General features: G+C 50.7%; 1 protein-coding gene across 4 annotated transcripts in view; it reads left to right on the top strand.

Moving 5' to 3' along the window:
• The window catches only part of SFXN5 (sideroflexin 5), a 126,644-nt gene that overhangs the window by 54,407 nt on the left and 59,402 nt on the right, over window positions 1-12,835 (top strand). For all 4 annotated transcript variants that reach the window (XM_005212505.5, XM_059891312.1, NM_001075914.2 and 1 more), the window contains 3 exon segments: window positions 8,075-8,128; window positions 9,097-9,153; window positions 10,495-10,560. In XM_005212505.5, coding sequence (XP_005212562.1) covers window positions 8,075-8,128; window positions 9,097-9,153; window positions 10,495-10,560 — 177 coding nt within the window.

Raw genomic sequence — 12,835 nt, forward strand, 5'->3', positions numbered from 1 at the left:
AACTGGGTCCCTGAGTGATAAAGGGAAGGGGTGAGTCAGGCTGGCAGGTGTCTTGGCTAAGATGCTTCTGGAAGTAATACCCAAATTACCTCCTTCCCAGGTGAGCATCCCTGACTTGACACCCCCCACCCATGCTGCTCCCACCTTGCCTGAGAGTAACCCTGCCCCCATCCTGCTCACTCCCAGAGCTCAGGAGAAACGAGCTGTTTTCTCCCAGAAGCTGGTGCCAGTTTAGTCAGCAGATTTCACAGATCTACTGGCACCCATGTAGTGTCTTATTTTAAGCTTAACATTTGAAGATGGAAACTTTTCCCCCTTTGATGTGTGGCAAAGAGATCCCAATTTATACATAAGCATGGCGGCTAAGCCAGTGCACCAAGGCAGTTCCCAAGGCGGGTGCAGTTCATGGCTCCCCTTTTTCAGGTACCTTCCCAGAAAGACCCCTAGCAACTGTGATCACTTCTGACAATTGGCATCTAAGTCCTCAGGTTTCCTTCAAGAAATATGCAGCCCTGTGCTTTCTGGGCACCTGTGGCTGGGAGAGGCAGGGCCAGGGTGTGGACCCCCATCCTGTCCTCTCTGCATTTCTCCAGCTGCCAGCCTCTACCCTTGGCCCCCATAATGTCTCAGGGCAGCGAGCCTGAGGTTCTCCCAGGCAGCCTCTATGTCTCCCTCCTCAATCCTGAGCTCCCTGACACTGCCGTCCTTCTCTCCTCTCTCCTGTCATTCTGGGAGTCCCGCTACTCAAGGCTGAAACCCCTCATATCCAGCTGGGAGGCTGAGGAGGGAAGACCAGGAGCATCCTATCGGTGAATTCAGAGGTCTCAGGTTACATTCAAACCTGATATTTTCTTGGGACATGAGGAGCCCTATCTACTCTGAACCCTTTCATTTTAATGCTGCAGATGATCATGTAGACTTAGAAACCCCATTTCTGCAAAGGTGCTGGTATAAGTCACATCCTCTCCGTGGGGAGGACGGGTGGACCGTGGAGGGTCCACTTACGTGAGGATTTGGCTGAGTCTCAGGGCCTTTCTCACATCTCCTAACCCTCTTCATCCCAGACTCCACTTTTTCACACATTTCAATCCCAACCGCAATTTTCTTCCTGGCCATTGTAATCAGACACCAAAATGGCTGGTGTCTGATTTGCTTCTCACTGCAGCTCTGGCTTAGTTTATACCATCCAAGAGGTGGGGTTCAGTTAAACTGGAATGGACCAGTCAGGGACAAACATTCATTTGACAAAAGATATTTTCTTGAAATGGTTGGGCTGCTTTAAATAGCGGCACCCCTAATGCGTCCGAGTGTTACTTTTCAGACTACTAGCTGTAGAGATCAGAAGATGGAGACAAAGTCGAAGGAAAAAGCAGGCAATTTGTTGAGTACCAGAGCCCATGCAAGGTCTTTTGAAAATGAAGAGAAACATTTTAGAAATGAACGCATCAGTGTGGAGGAGAAGCGTGTGATGCTAAAGAACTGTTGCTTTGCCGGCGAGGACTCCCGGGTATTTGAGAAGTGAATGTTATGTGGTCTCATCCCTCTGAAGCATCTGGAAGCTCTCAAGGAAGACAGATTTTAAACATATATTTACTACCAAGATAAATACTGCAAAGAGGGCAGGCAGGGTGCTGAGACAGCGTGTGACAGGAGACCCATGTCATCTTGAGGGCTGGAGGGGGCTTCCTGGAGGAGGTGACAACTGACCTGAAACCCAGAGGGTGAGGAGGGACTAGCCAAATGAGGATGGAGTGGCGGGCGGCAGGGCTAGGATTTCTGCCACTCTCCTGCCAAGCAAGACGATTCTGTACCCTGTAGTCTCCCCTGACTTAAATTTCACCACTCAGTTGTTTAGACACACACCCTGTTTCCCCTTTGAATTTGTTTTTATACATTTAAAGTTTTCTTTTTCTTATCACTTGAATCACTTTCATACGAGTGCCAGCCCAAGGGGTGGGAGGCTGCTCAGTTCTGAGTCCCAGTATCACAGTGGCCAGAACTGTGACCCGCAGACTTGCTGCCTTGCCCTTGTCTTCACTTGTTCATGCCCCCCTTCTGGCCAAGCAGACAGGGATATTTGGTGCCTGTCTCCCACGCTGAGACCTCCTCTCTTTGCAGAGGTTAGAACACTCTGAAGGTGGAGGGCTGAAGTGAAGTTGTGGTTTTTCTTGTGAGCCAGTTGCATAGGGGTACAATCGGCCCTGTTCCTCATTCTGTCCTGAGATGAGGCTCAGTTACAAACTTCCCTTCTTTCTGGACCAGCCAGGGTGGCCCCAGAACTGGGCCAATGGTCACCAGTTGGAGTAGGTTGACAAGCTGGGCTGCTCAGGAAGCAGCATCACTAGGGAAGACATTAGTGGTGGTACAGGTGCATTAGTAGAGGTACAGAATTTTCCCCAGGAAGGACAGCATATTCGCTCTTTATATGAAGTAATCCCTGTATCAATCAGCTATTGCTACTGTAGTACTGTGTAACAAACATCCACAAAATTGCAGCGGCAGCCATAGCATTCATTCTTAGGGATCTGCAGTTACCCGGGAGTTTGGCTGCTCTAGACTGGGCTTGATTGAGGCAGTTTTGCTTCTCACTGCAGGTCTGGGGTCAACTGGGAGTCAGCTCAACCAGGCTGGACTCTGCTCCTCACATCTTATCCTCCTTGGATGAATGAGAACACTAGTCAGGGCGTGTCACCTCTTGGCAATGTTAGGAGCACAGAGGGCCAGCATAAATAAGGTCTCTGAGGCCTGGGTTTCGAACTGGCACACTGCTACTTCCTCCCACATGCCATTGGCCAGAGCAATACCAAGAGCTTGGAAACAAATTCCTCCCCTCGCACGGGTATGATGCAGGGACCAAACTCAAACTGCCCCCTCTTCAAAGGCCGACAGCCTCATGCAATCAGACTTTAATAAAAGGAGTAAGAAAGAGATGGATGATGGTGGTCATTGTAACAATCCATCATAGATCTTTTCCTTGGCCAAGAATGAATTAATGTCCTTAATGATAAGTTAGCAATATTCTTCCAGTGTGTGCTGTGGGCCCAACTTTGTGCTGAGTGCTTTGGGGAACATCAGAGAGAAAAGCCCTGATTCTATCATCAGGAGCTCACTACTTTTTGTGGACTAAATGTTGCTCAATTGTGTAATGTAGACTGTGAAGGTCAGAGACATGAGAGAACAGCAAAGACTAGAAAAGAATGAGATAGAAGGAGAGGAACGATACTAACACCTAACACCTGGGGCGGGGGGGCAGCGCATGCTCCGTTCCAGACACCGTGCCTGATTCTTGCCATGCCTCACTTCTCCTGGTCATCCAGAGACGTACCACGACCATCCCCATTTAACAGATGAAAAAACCGAGGCACAAAGACCTCAAGTTACTTGTGCGTGGTCACACAGCCACTACATATAAGGACCAGAATTGGAGTCCAGCTCCTCCCACCACCAGAGCCTGAGCACTGGTCACGAGGGCCTGTGGCCGGCCACCCAAGGGAAAGAGGAAGCAAAGGCAGACAGATGTGCAGAGAGGACAGCTGCCAGGGGGCGGGAGCCGTGGAGGGGACCCCAGTCGTGTTATGAACTATAAATGGGAGCAAAGATAGGATGTGCGATTTGGCCGAGGTCCTGCGACAAGATAGGGTGCAGGCTGGGAATTCTGGCTGTCGGCTCTCCTTCATGTTCCCTGGTCCCAGCCGCTTTCTGGGCTCTCTACCCGCTGAGCGGCCACACTGAAGCATCTCCGTCTTGGAAGAGGTGCCATCCACTGGCATTGAAGCCGGCGGACTGGCTCCCTCTCTCTATTCATCTCTTTCCTCCTTTCCCCTGCCGTGTTCTGGAAAGGGCAGCGTGAGGGAATGTGGGCAGGTTGCACCAGAGATATACATCTGAGAACTGAAGGAACATTTATTTTTAATTTAGACTTAAAAAGAAAAAAGGAAGTTATAAAATATCTGCTCTTGCTCCTGGGATTGTGCAGATGGTGCTGCGTGTTGCCTAATAGGGAGCGGGGCTGGCACCGCATGCTTGCGGCCCCACCAGCCACGGTAGGAACCTGGAAGGCGGGTCCCGGTTCCTCTTGCCTCGGCCTCAGATGGCTCCCTTGCGTCCCCTTTGGCCAGTGTGGCTTGGTGTTCTGCTGCCTTCTCACCTCACCCTCCCTGGACTCCCATCTGCTGATTGCCTGAACCGCCTCCAATGAAGCTCATCTCTCAGCTGTTCCTGCTCCCAGGAGCACATGCATGCACACCTCAGCTCCAGCCTACCACCTCCTTTGGCAGATAACCAGACCTCTCTTTTCCTCACCTCCTGCTTGGATGTGAGAACTTATCAGTTTTACACACATCTAAATACCTGTTTAAACCATCTAGTCATTTCCATGCCCAGGAGTTATAGAAGACATCCCCATACATTTTCCTGTTTGGTCTTTGTGTTTATTGTGGTTCGATGCTATATATTCAACTCTTCTGGTAGGCTCCTCCGGAAGCTGATGGAGCTCAGTGCATAGAAGATGCTCGAAAATGGGCATATAAGATGACTTTTCCCTTGTACTCAGGCAGCTGAGCTTTGAGAAGGAAGCCCTAGAGAGGTGGGGCTCCCAAGCCAGAAATCAAGAGACCTGACTCCCTCTAGCTTGCTTTGAAGCCTCTGGCAGATCACTGAATTTGTCTAAGCCTCAGTTGCCCCATTTGTAGAATATAGAAAGTAATCTTTATTTTGTTCGGACCCCAAAGTGATAATAAAGATCTTGAAAGTGACATAAGGAAAAATGCTTGGTGAAATCAATCGATTAATTTATCTCTTTAAGAAAGTGTGCCAAGGCACAGGTGCCCAGCCTGTGCAGGAGTTTGGGACAGGAGTCTGGTCAGATTGGCCAACCAGATGAAAACCGCACTGGTTACACTGTGTGTGTGTGTGTGTATGTGTGTGTGTGTGTGTGTGTGTATTGCATAGACTGGGTACTAATTTGCTTTAGTTTAGATTTATCCATGGGATTTTCCAGGCAAGAGTACTGGAGTGGGGTGCCACTGGAGAAGGCAATGGCACCCCGCTCCAGTACTCTTGCCTGGAAAATCCCATGGATGGAGGAGCCTGGTAGGCTGCAGTCCATGGGGTCGCTATGAGCCTGACATGACTGAGCGACTTCACTTTAACTTTTCACTTTTCACTCATTGGAGAAGGAAATGGCAACCCACTCCAGTGTTCTTGCCTGGAGAATCCCAGGGATGGCGGAGCCTGATGGTGGGCTGCCGTCTATGGGGTCGCACAGAGTTGGACACGACTGAAGTGACTTAGCAGGTTTGTTCTGAAAAATAACTCAATATCACATAAAAAAGGCATGCCATAGAAAAAACAAGTAAGTTGAAAATGAGACAAAAGGAAAGTTAGAGAAGAAAAGATAAAATAAAGGTATAAGTCCAGCTTCACACAAGACACATGCAGTGTGGTCTGTCTCCTTGGCAGATGTGGGTTGTGGAGACCCAGCCTGGACATCTTGACAGTCAGTGCAAAGAGGGACACAGTTGGATGCCCTGTGTCTGTGAGATAGATGCAAACCAGACGTTCAGAAGTATAAATTTCTGATCCTGAAACCAGAAAATTTCCTCCAAGAGGATTCATAAAGGGGACCAATGTAATGGACAGTGAGTGTCCTGGACAACAGCTGTCTGGTAAATACAGTGAGTCCCATGGGCCACATCTTATGATGGTCCTGGTGACCCAAGAGCAGTTCAGGAGGTGCAAAGGGAACCGAGGGGGAGAATGCAATGTAGTTCATAACACACCTGTGTTATGTAAACCGGTGGGTTAAGGGAATGTGTTTCCCAACAGTGGAAAATAGCTTTTATTTCCTTGGGCTTCAGGAGGCCGGCAGACACACACATACGTACATGTACATCCCAGGGCAGGAGAATGCACACACACACACACACACACACACACACACATGCATACCACACACTCGTGGGCTCACTTGTCTGCCCAGCTTTGGCCTCTCTAGGCTCAGCTTCCTCGTTATGGTCTGGCTCCTGCCTAGGGCACTAGGAGGAGATCCTGGGTCCCCTGGGGTTCCTTCTTGGCAGGACTGGTGGGAAAATTCCCTTTTACAGACAAAGGAACCATCTGTATTGGCTTCATACCTACTACTTGGACTCTGGGAATAGAATTTAAGTTGAGATAGGAAATCCAAGGTCACCTCTTCACCCTACAGGGAAGAAAGCTAGAACCCCAAAGGGGCAAGCCTTCTGCTGGAGACCACACCGGAATAGAGCCAAAGCTGAGACCCCAGGTCCCTGATTCTCACTCCAGCACCCTAAGCTGTCATTGTGAAGAAAAATCGAGTTGGGATCTTACTTGGGGGAGAAAAATATCATAAGACAATCCTTCATTGGTGCTATGGAATGGCTTTACATTATATAATTTTATTCAAACTGATATGGGCCAATAAATATAAATGTGTATGCATTTCACTGTTTTAAAACATTTTAATGTTTAAAACATGATTTACTAATGCTGCTAAGGATGTCTAGAATTTGATTTACTGCATAGAATTGAATGTTTATACTTGTTCCTTACAGAAATTCTTGCCAAAGAGCCATTTTATCTACAGGAATAATAAATAAGTCAATATGTGGATGGCTGTGCACATTTTTTCCATATGCAGCAGCACTTGGTAGATGTTATTTTTCACACAAGCACTCAAAAGGTAAATCTCACAGACACACATGAATCCTTGAAGTCTAAGATGTGGTCAGTGTCAAGATCAGGCAATTAATCTGGACATAAACCAAAAGAATAAAGTCATTGGGTCTAGGTCTTAGGTGATATTTGGGCTTTGGGAATAATGGGTCCACACTTAACGTAACCAGACTTGGTCATATGTATGTATTTATTCATTCATTCACACATTCAACAAATACTTATTAGACATCTATGTTTCATTCAATAGCCTAAATATAGTGTAGGTTTTGCTTCATGGGGGCCCAGAGATAATATATAAATTTCCCTACTTGTGTTGTTAAAACACTTAAGGCCTTTAAATATGGAGCTTCCCAAGTGGACCAGTGGTAAAGAATCCGCCTGCCAATTCAGGAGATGTGGGTTCGATCCCTGGGTTGGGAAGATCCCCTGCAGGAGGAAATGGCAATCCACTCAAGTATTCTCCCTTAGAAAATTCCATGGACAGAGGAGTTTGGTGGGATACAGTCAATGGGGTCTCAAAGAGTCAGACACGACTGAGCACACACCCTTTCAGTTCAGTTCAGTTCAGTTGCTCAGTCGTGTCTGACTCCTTGTGACCCCATGAATCGCAGCACGCCAGGCCTCCCTGTCCATCACCAACTCCTGGAGTTCCCCCAAACTCATGTCCATCGAGTTGCTGATGCCATCCAGCCGTCTCATCCTCTGTCGTCCCCTTCTCCTCCTACCCCCAATCCCTCCCAGCAGCAGGGTCTTTTCCAATGAGTCAACTCTTCGCATGAGGTGGCCAAAGTACTGGAGTTTCAGCTTTAGCATCAGTCCTTCCAATGAACACCCAGGACTGATCTCCTTTAAAGCCTTTGAAATGAATATTATTGAGTCCTCACAAAAATTCTGTTGGACAGCTAGGGTGCGAAGAAGCCAGGTTAGCTGGGAGGAAGTAAAGGGGCTTGTTTTGTGTGTTCCTTTCTTTTTATTGTTCCCTTGGACACCAATTATGAAAATACACATGTCTGTTGTTAAAAAGAATACAGAAATACTCAAGAAGAATGTGAAGAAGTACTGACCTGCAGGGACATCTACGTGCTGTGCTAAAGATTTTTTTGATGCTTGGAGATATGTATATGTATGTGTATTTGTGTATATGATATATATGGTGAGGTTTTTTTCCCTTTATAAAAATGGGATTATGCTGTCATATAATTCTGCAACCATGGTTTCTTCATTGTATGTCAACTCACTTTGGGCACTGGTTTGTACAGATCAAGCACATCAGTTTGTATAGATCGAGCTCACTTTTGTTCGTGACTGTGTCCTTTTTCTTTGCTAAAGTATAGGGGGTTTCTTCTGCCTTCCTTAGCCTTTTCTTTCTCTCTCGTAGGTTGTTGGTCTTCTCTTGCCCAATCAGACATTGGCGTCCACTGTCTTCTGGCAGGTAACAGTTTCCCTGCGAACAGAAGGCTCCTGAGAGGGCACCCAGCAAGTGCTGGTTCTAGTCCCCTTGTGGAAAGTTGCCCCATTCCGACTCCTCCCCAACCCGGAAGCCGCTGGGAGAAACCCCGGGACTTCGGTCCTGCTGAGCAGGTCCCAGCAGCCCTTGGGCCAGAGGGGATGAGGGCTGGCTTCACCTGGATGCTTGTTCCATGGCCAGTGACCTGAGGCCCTCAGCCTCATTTTGACATCAGCCTCATCCAAATCTATGGGGGAGGTAATCCACCCTCAGCCCTACGGTAGTGAGGTGGGTGAAAGAGCATTGCGGCCCCTGGTCTCTGCCCTTGGAGGCAGTCTGGGCTGTGGCTGTCTCAGAACAGTAGCTCTGTGTGTGTCTGTGTAGGCAAAGCAGGACAGGAAGAAAAACCTATTAGTCTTCAGGAGAAAATGTCAGAGTCTTCCTGAAGGGGGGAAAAAACTCCTAATAGAGTCCATGTCTAGGATCTGCAGGCGGTGCGGGACACTGGGCTGCGGTATTCTGAAAGGGGCCCAAGGCTGCCAGCCGCTCCAGGGCCCTTCCAGAGTGATGTCTACCTTTGGTCCAGCCATCAATGTAAAAAGGATGATGCGACAGAGGCAGTGGGCCCATCTGGGGCCGTGGACCCTAGAATCCTGGGAGAGGGGCCCGGGTCTGGTCTGAGATGGACAGCTGGGTGGGATGGGGCCAGTGTCTTGGTTTGCCAGGAACTGAGGGGTCTCCCAGGAATGGGGCCTTTCGGTGCTGAAACCTGCATCATCCCGGCAAATCAGGATGGCTGGTCGCACTACCTTGGGGGGTGGATGGAGCCACCATGAATAGAGACCTGTGTCTTTCTGGAGGACTGTGGCCTCCCAGGGTCAGGCCTAGCTTCCAGGGAGGTGACCACAGCTCTCCTGACTTCTCCTCCCCCGCCCCTTCCCTTTGCCTTTCAGTGGCTGAACCAGAGCCACAACGCCTGTGTCAACTATGCAAACCGCAACGCTACCAAGGTGAGCATGGCAGACCATTGCCTGGCGGTGGGCTGCAGGCAGGGTGACCCTCTCCTCTCTGCCACGTGGCATGCCTCCATCAGGGCTGCTCCTCGGGGTTTTACTGCCAGCCCTTCCGGAGGGGCCCCACCAGGGAGGGGCTGTTCACCTAGCGTGACGAAGGCCCATCACTTGGGAGTGTGGTGCAGAAGGCAAAAGGGATAAGCCCCGCTGGTTTCTGAACATTTCTAGGGCAGCCCTTGGATCAGGACAGCATCAGCCACATGAGGACTGAATTCCTCTAAATCTGCCTCCAAGTTTGCCTGGAAGCAGCCCCGGTGCCCCCAAGATCGCTGGCTGCAAAGCTTTGTAAAGGGCTGCCTGTGAGGGTGAGGGGTCTGAGAGGACTAGCTTGTCCCCCTAAAGTGCCCTGCACTCCTGGATGAGCTCACAGCAGAGGCCCAGTCATCCTTCTCTTGGCGAGGAAGGGCTGGGCTCCTGGACTCCGCTGGCAAGGCTTTCTCTCCCCGTGTCAGTGCCCTACACTTCCGTCCAAAGGCACCAGAGGAGAGGAGAAGTCTAGGTCCCCTTGGGGACTTTCAGTCTGGGGAGGAGAGGGTCTGGGCACTTACAGCCTTGGTGGGGAGTGACAGGGGAGTCATGAGCTGGGATGAACGGAACAACTTCTGGGCCTGATTCTCTGGGAACATCGCCACCTTCTCCCATCTAAACCTTTGGCCCACGTCTCTCTCCGATGCTCCACACCTGGACAGCTCTGCTTGGCTGGCTCCCGTTCACCTTAGACCAAACATCTCCAGAATTGCTGTCGTAGCTCCTCAGCTCTCGCTTAATTTTGTGTGTCACAATTTGGGATCCACTTTCCCATAGAAATATGGAGCAACAGCCTCCTACTGGCCTGAAAGACCTGCGTGGTTGACGAGGCCTGTGAGAGCCAGTCAGGCTGTGGCCACCTCAACATTGCCATTTCCACTGAGAACGTACTCTGGGTGCCAAACAGCCCATTCGCAGCATTTAGCTTTCCTAACTGGATCTGCTTGCCCCAGCCATAAGTGACCTATTTTGGCCCTTGCTGTTTTCTACTTCCAGTCAAATGTCTGCCAAGGACTTTTCTAGAATAAGGCAGAAGAGCAGTGGGCCCTTTGGCGTCTCCCTGGACATAGCTGCCCCGTGTTTCCATGTGCGGAGCTGTGCTGAGGGAGGCATGGATCCCTTTGGCTCCCAGAGGCCTTCCTTTTCTCCTGCCCCTCAGGCTACTGGGCGGGAATGTCCCTCGTGGCTGAGGCTGTTTGCAAGGGTGGGAGTTTTGGGCACCCTGGGGTCCTGAAATTCTGTATCTTTCAGCCTTCACCTGCATCCAAGTTCATCCAGGGCTACCTGGGAGCCGTCATCAGTGCCGTCTCCATTGCTGTGAGTAGCCCCCACCCCGCGCCATCCACGCCACCCTGCTGCTCTGTGGCTGTCCCCTCAGCATTTCGGCCCAGACCTTGTCTGAGGGTCAGGGCTGGGCAAGCAGCGCGGGAGGCAGAGGTTTCTGCGTGGGGGCTGTCAGGCAGAGGAAAGTAGACCATAGGTAGAGAAGGCGACACTTTTGTAGAGGGAGAGCACAGGCTGGTGCTCCAGGTTCCGGAGAACAGGAGGGGAGGGGAGGCAGTGCCCGTCGGCCATGTGAAGGGCTGACAGGCCCGCCGGGGCAGGAAGCCTGCTCTAGGGGGATGTGTGTTTACCTGCCGCCTTCCTCAAAGGAAGCTCAGCAGTGTGGCTGATGCAGCAGTGAAGGGCCTCGCAATCCAGCCCCAAGACTGGTCCAGATGTCAGCTCCTCTTTAGTCTTTGCCTGTGTTCCCTGGGTCCCCTCTTGGTGGCCTTGGTCATGTGGTCACATGTCCAAGCCCTCCTGGAATTCTGTGAATTCCTCAAGACAGGGGCAATAGACTCATTTTGAATCCCACAGGGCTTTGAGAATACAGCAGGTACTAAGCAGGGGAGGTTTGTAGACTGACTATGTTAGATTGACTATCTGCCCAGTTGAAGGCAGAGGGCAGGTAACCCAGCGAAGGGCCTGAGCCAGAGCCAGAGTGAAGACCAGGCTCCCAAGACCTTGGCATGTTCATCCCACCCCGGCGCCTGTCTTTGGTCCTCTCTCCATCCTGGCTGGGTGGTCTCCCATAGCCCACTCCAGAGGGTAAGAGTCACTTTACAACTTCATTATTTTATTCATTACCCAATAAGTACAGGTAGTTGGCAAGAAAAATAATCAGGAAATGCAAAATTAAAAACATTTACACTTAATAAAAATTCGCATATACTCATCTTTTTGTAAAACCCACCTTTCCCATTGGAGAAGGCAATGGCACCCCACTCCAGTACTCTTGCCTGGAAAATCCCATGGACGGAGGAGCCTGGAAGGCTGCAGTCCATAGGGTCGCTAAGAGTCGGACACGACTGAGCAATTTCACTTTCACTTTTCACTTTCACGCATTGGAGAAGGAAATGGCAACCCACGCCAGTGTTCTTGGCTGAAGAATCCCAGGGACGGGGGAGCCTGGTGGGCTGCTGTCTATGGGGTCGCACAGAGTCGGACACGACTGAAGCGACTTAGCAGCAGCCACAGTAGCATCTTTCCCAAGTCTTTAAATAAATGTAGTGGTCCACACCCGTGTACTGACCCACTGGTATGGGTGATGCCCATATGGTATTGTGGTGATACCACACACCACCATTTATTTCACCGTTCTCCAAAACAGGGATTTGTGGCTGTACTGAGATGGCCTCATTTACTCTGTTCCCACGTGGACCAGGCTCACTTCCAAATACCTGTTAAGAGTGGGGGCGGGGGTCCCCACTTCATGCCCAAGATCCCTCTCTTTTCCTTACGTCTTACCCAAGCATGAAGCCAAAATTGCCAGATCCATTTAGATCACTCATTAAGAGGCTGCTAACCCACCCTGGTGGTCCTGCAACCCAGCATGGGACTTCATATCTTTGAGGGTCATACTAATTGGGATCTTTGATTCTGGGGGTTGCTGGTCAGGGTCAGGGGACCTTGTGAGAGAGGAGAAGGGACTCTGTCACCTTCCTCCGGCTCCTTATGATACACGGGGCCCATGGCTGTGCCTGTTTTAGTGGCTTGAAAATCCAAGTTCCTTCTTTGAGACGTAAGGGGATGTAAGGGGAGGTGGGGAGGAGCCAGGAGGAGGAAGCCACACGGGGAGTGGCCTGGGCTGGGTTGGGCTGTAGTGCAAGGGGCTCACTGTCCCGGGGGACAGCCCTCTCCAGCAGGCCTGGGGCTGCAGGGATGGGGACATGGCTTCTTCCCAGGGCTCCGGGCTCTCTGCACCCCCAGTCCTCACTGCCCCACCCTTGCAGCCCTCAGTCATTCCATCCCAACTTTGTAGGGCCGGATCCAGCCCAGATTGTGGGGTGAGGGTTCTGACGCCCAAGCTGCAGAGTTCCTGGGGACTTAGGGCCCTCCAGGCTTGCAGAGCCAGGGCCTTACTCACAGGGGATGGGGCCTTGTGCTGGGCTGTCACAGCCCCCAGGGGGTGTACCTGTGCTGGGGACACCCTCCTTCCCCTCCCCTCCTAGCTGCAGAGCCCCTGGAGGAGGTGTTCCCTCTATGCCAGCCCCAAGTCCTAGAAACTTATGTCTTTCTCATACACTCACTCAGTTACACCCCATGTCCT

This window comes from Bos taurus, chromosome 11 (assembly GCF_002263795.3).
Source record: "Bos taurus isolate L1 Dominette 01449 registration number 42190680 breed Hereford chromosome 11, ARS-UCD2.0, whole genome shotgun sequence".
Taxonomy (NCBI): Eukaryota; Metazoa; Chordata; class Mammalia; order Artiodactyla; family Bovidae; genus Bos; species Bos taurus.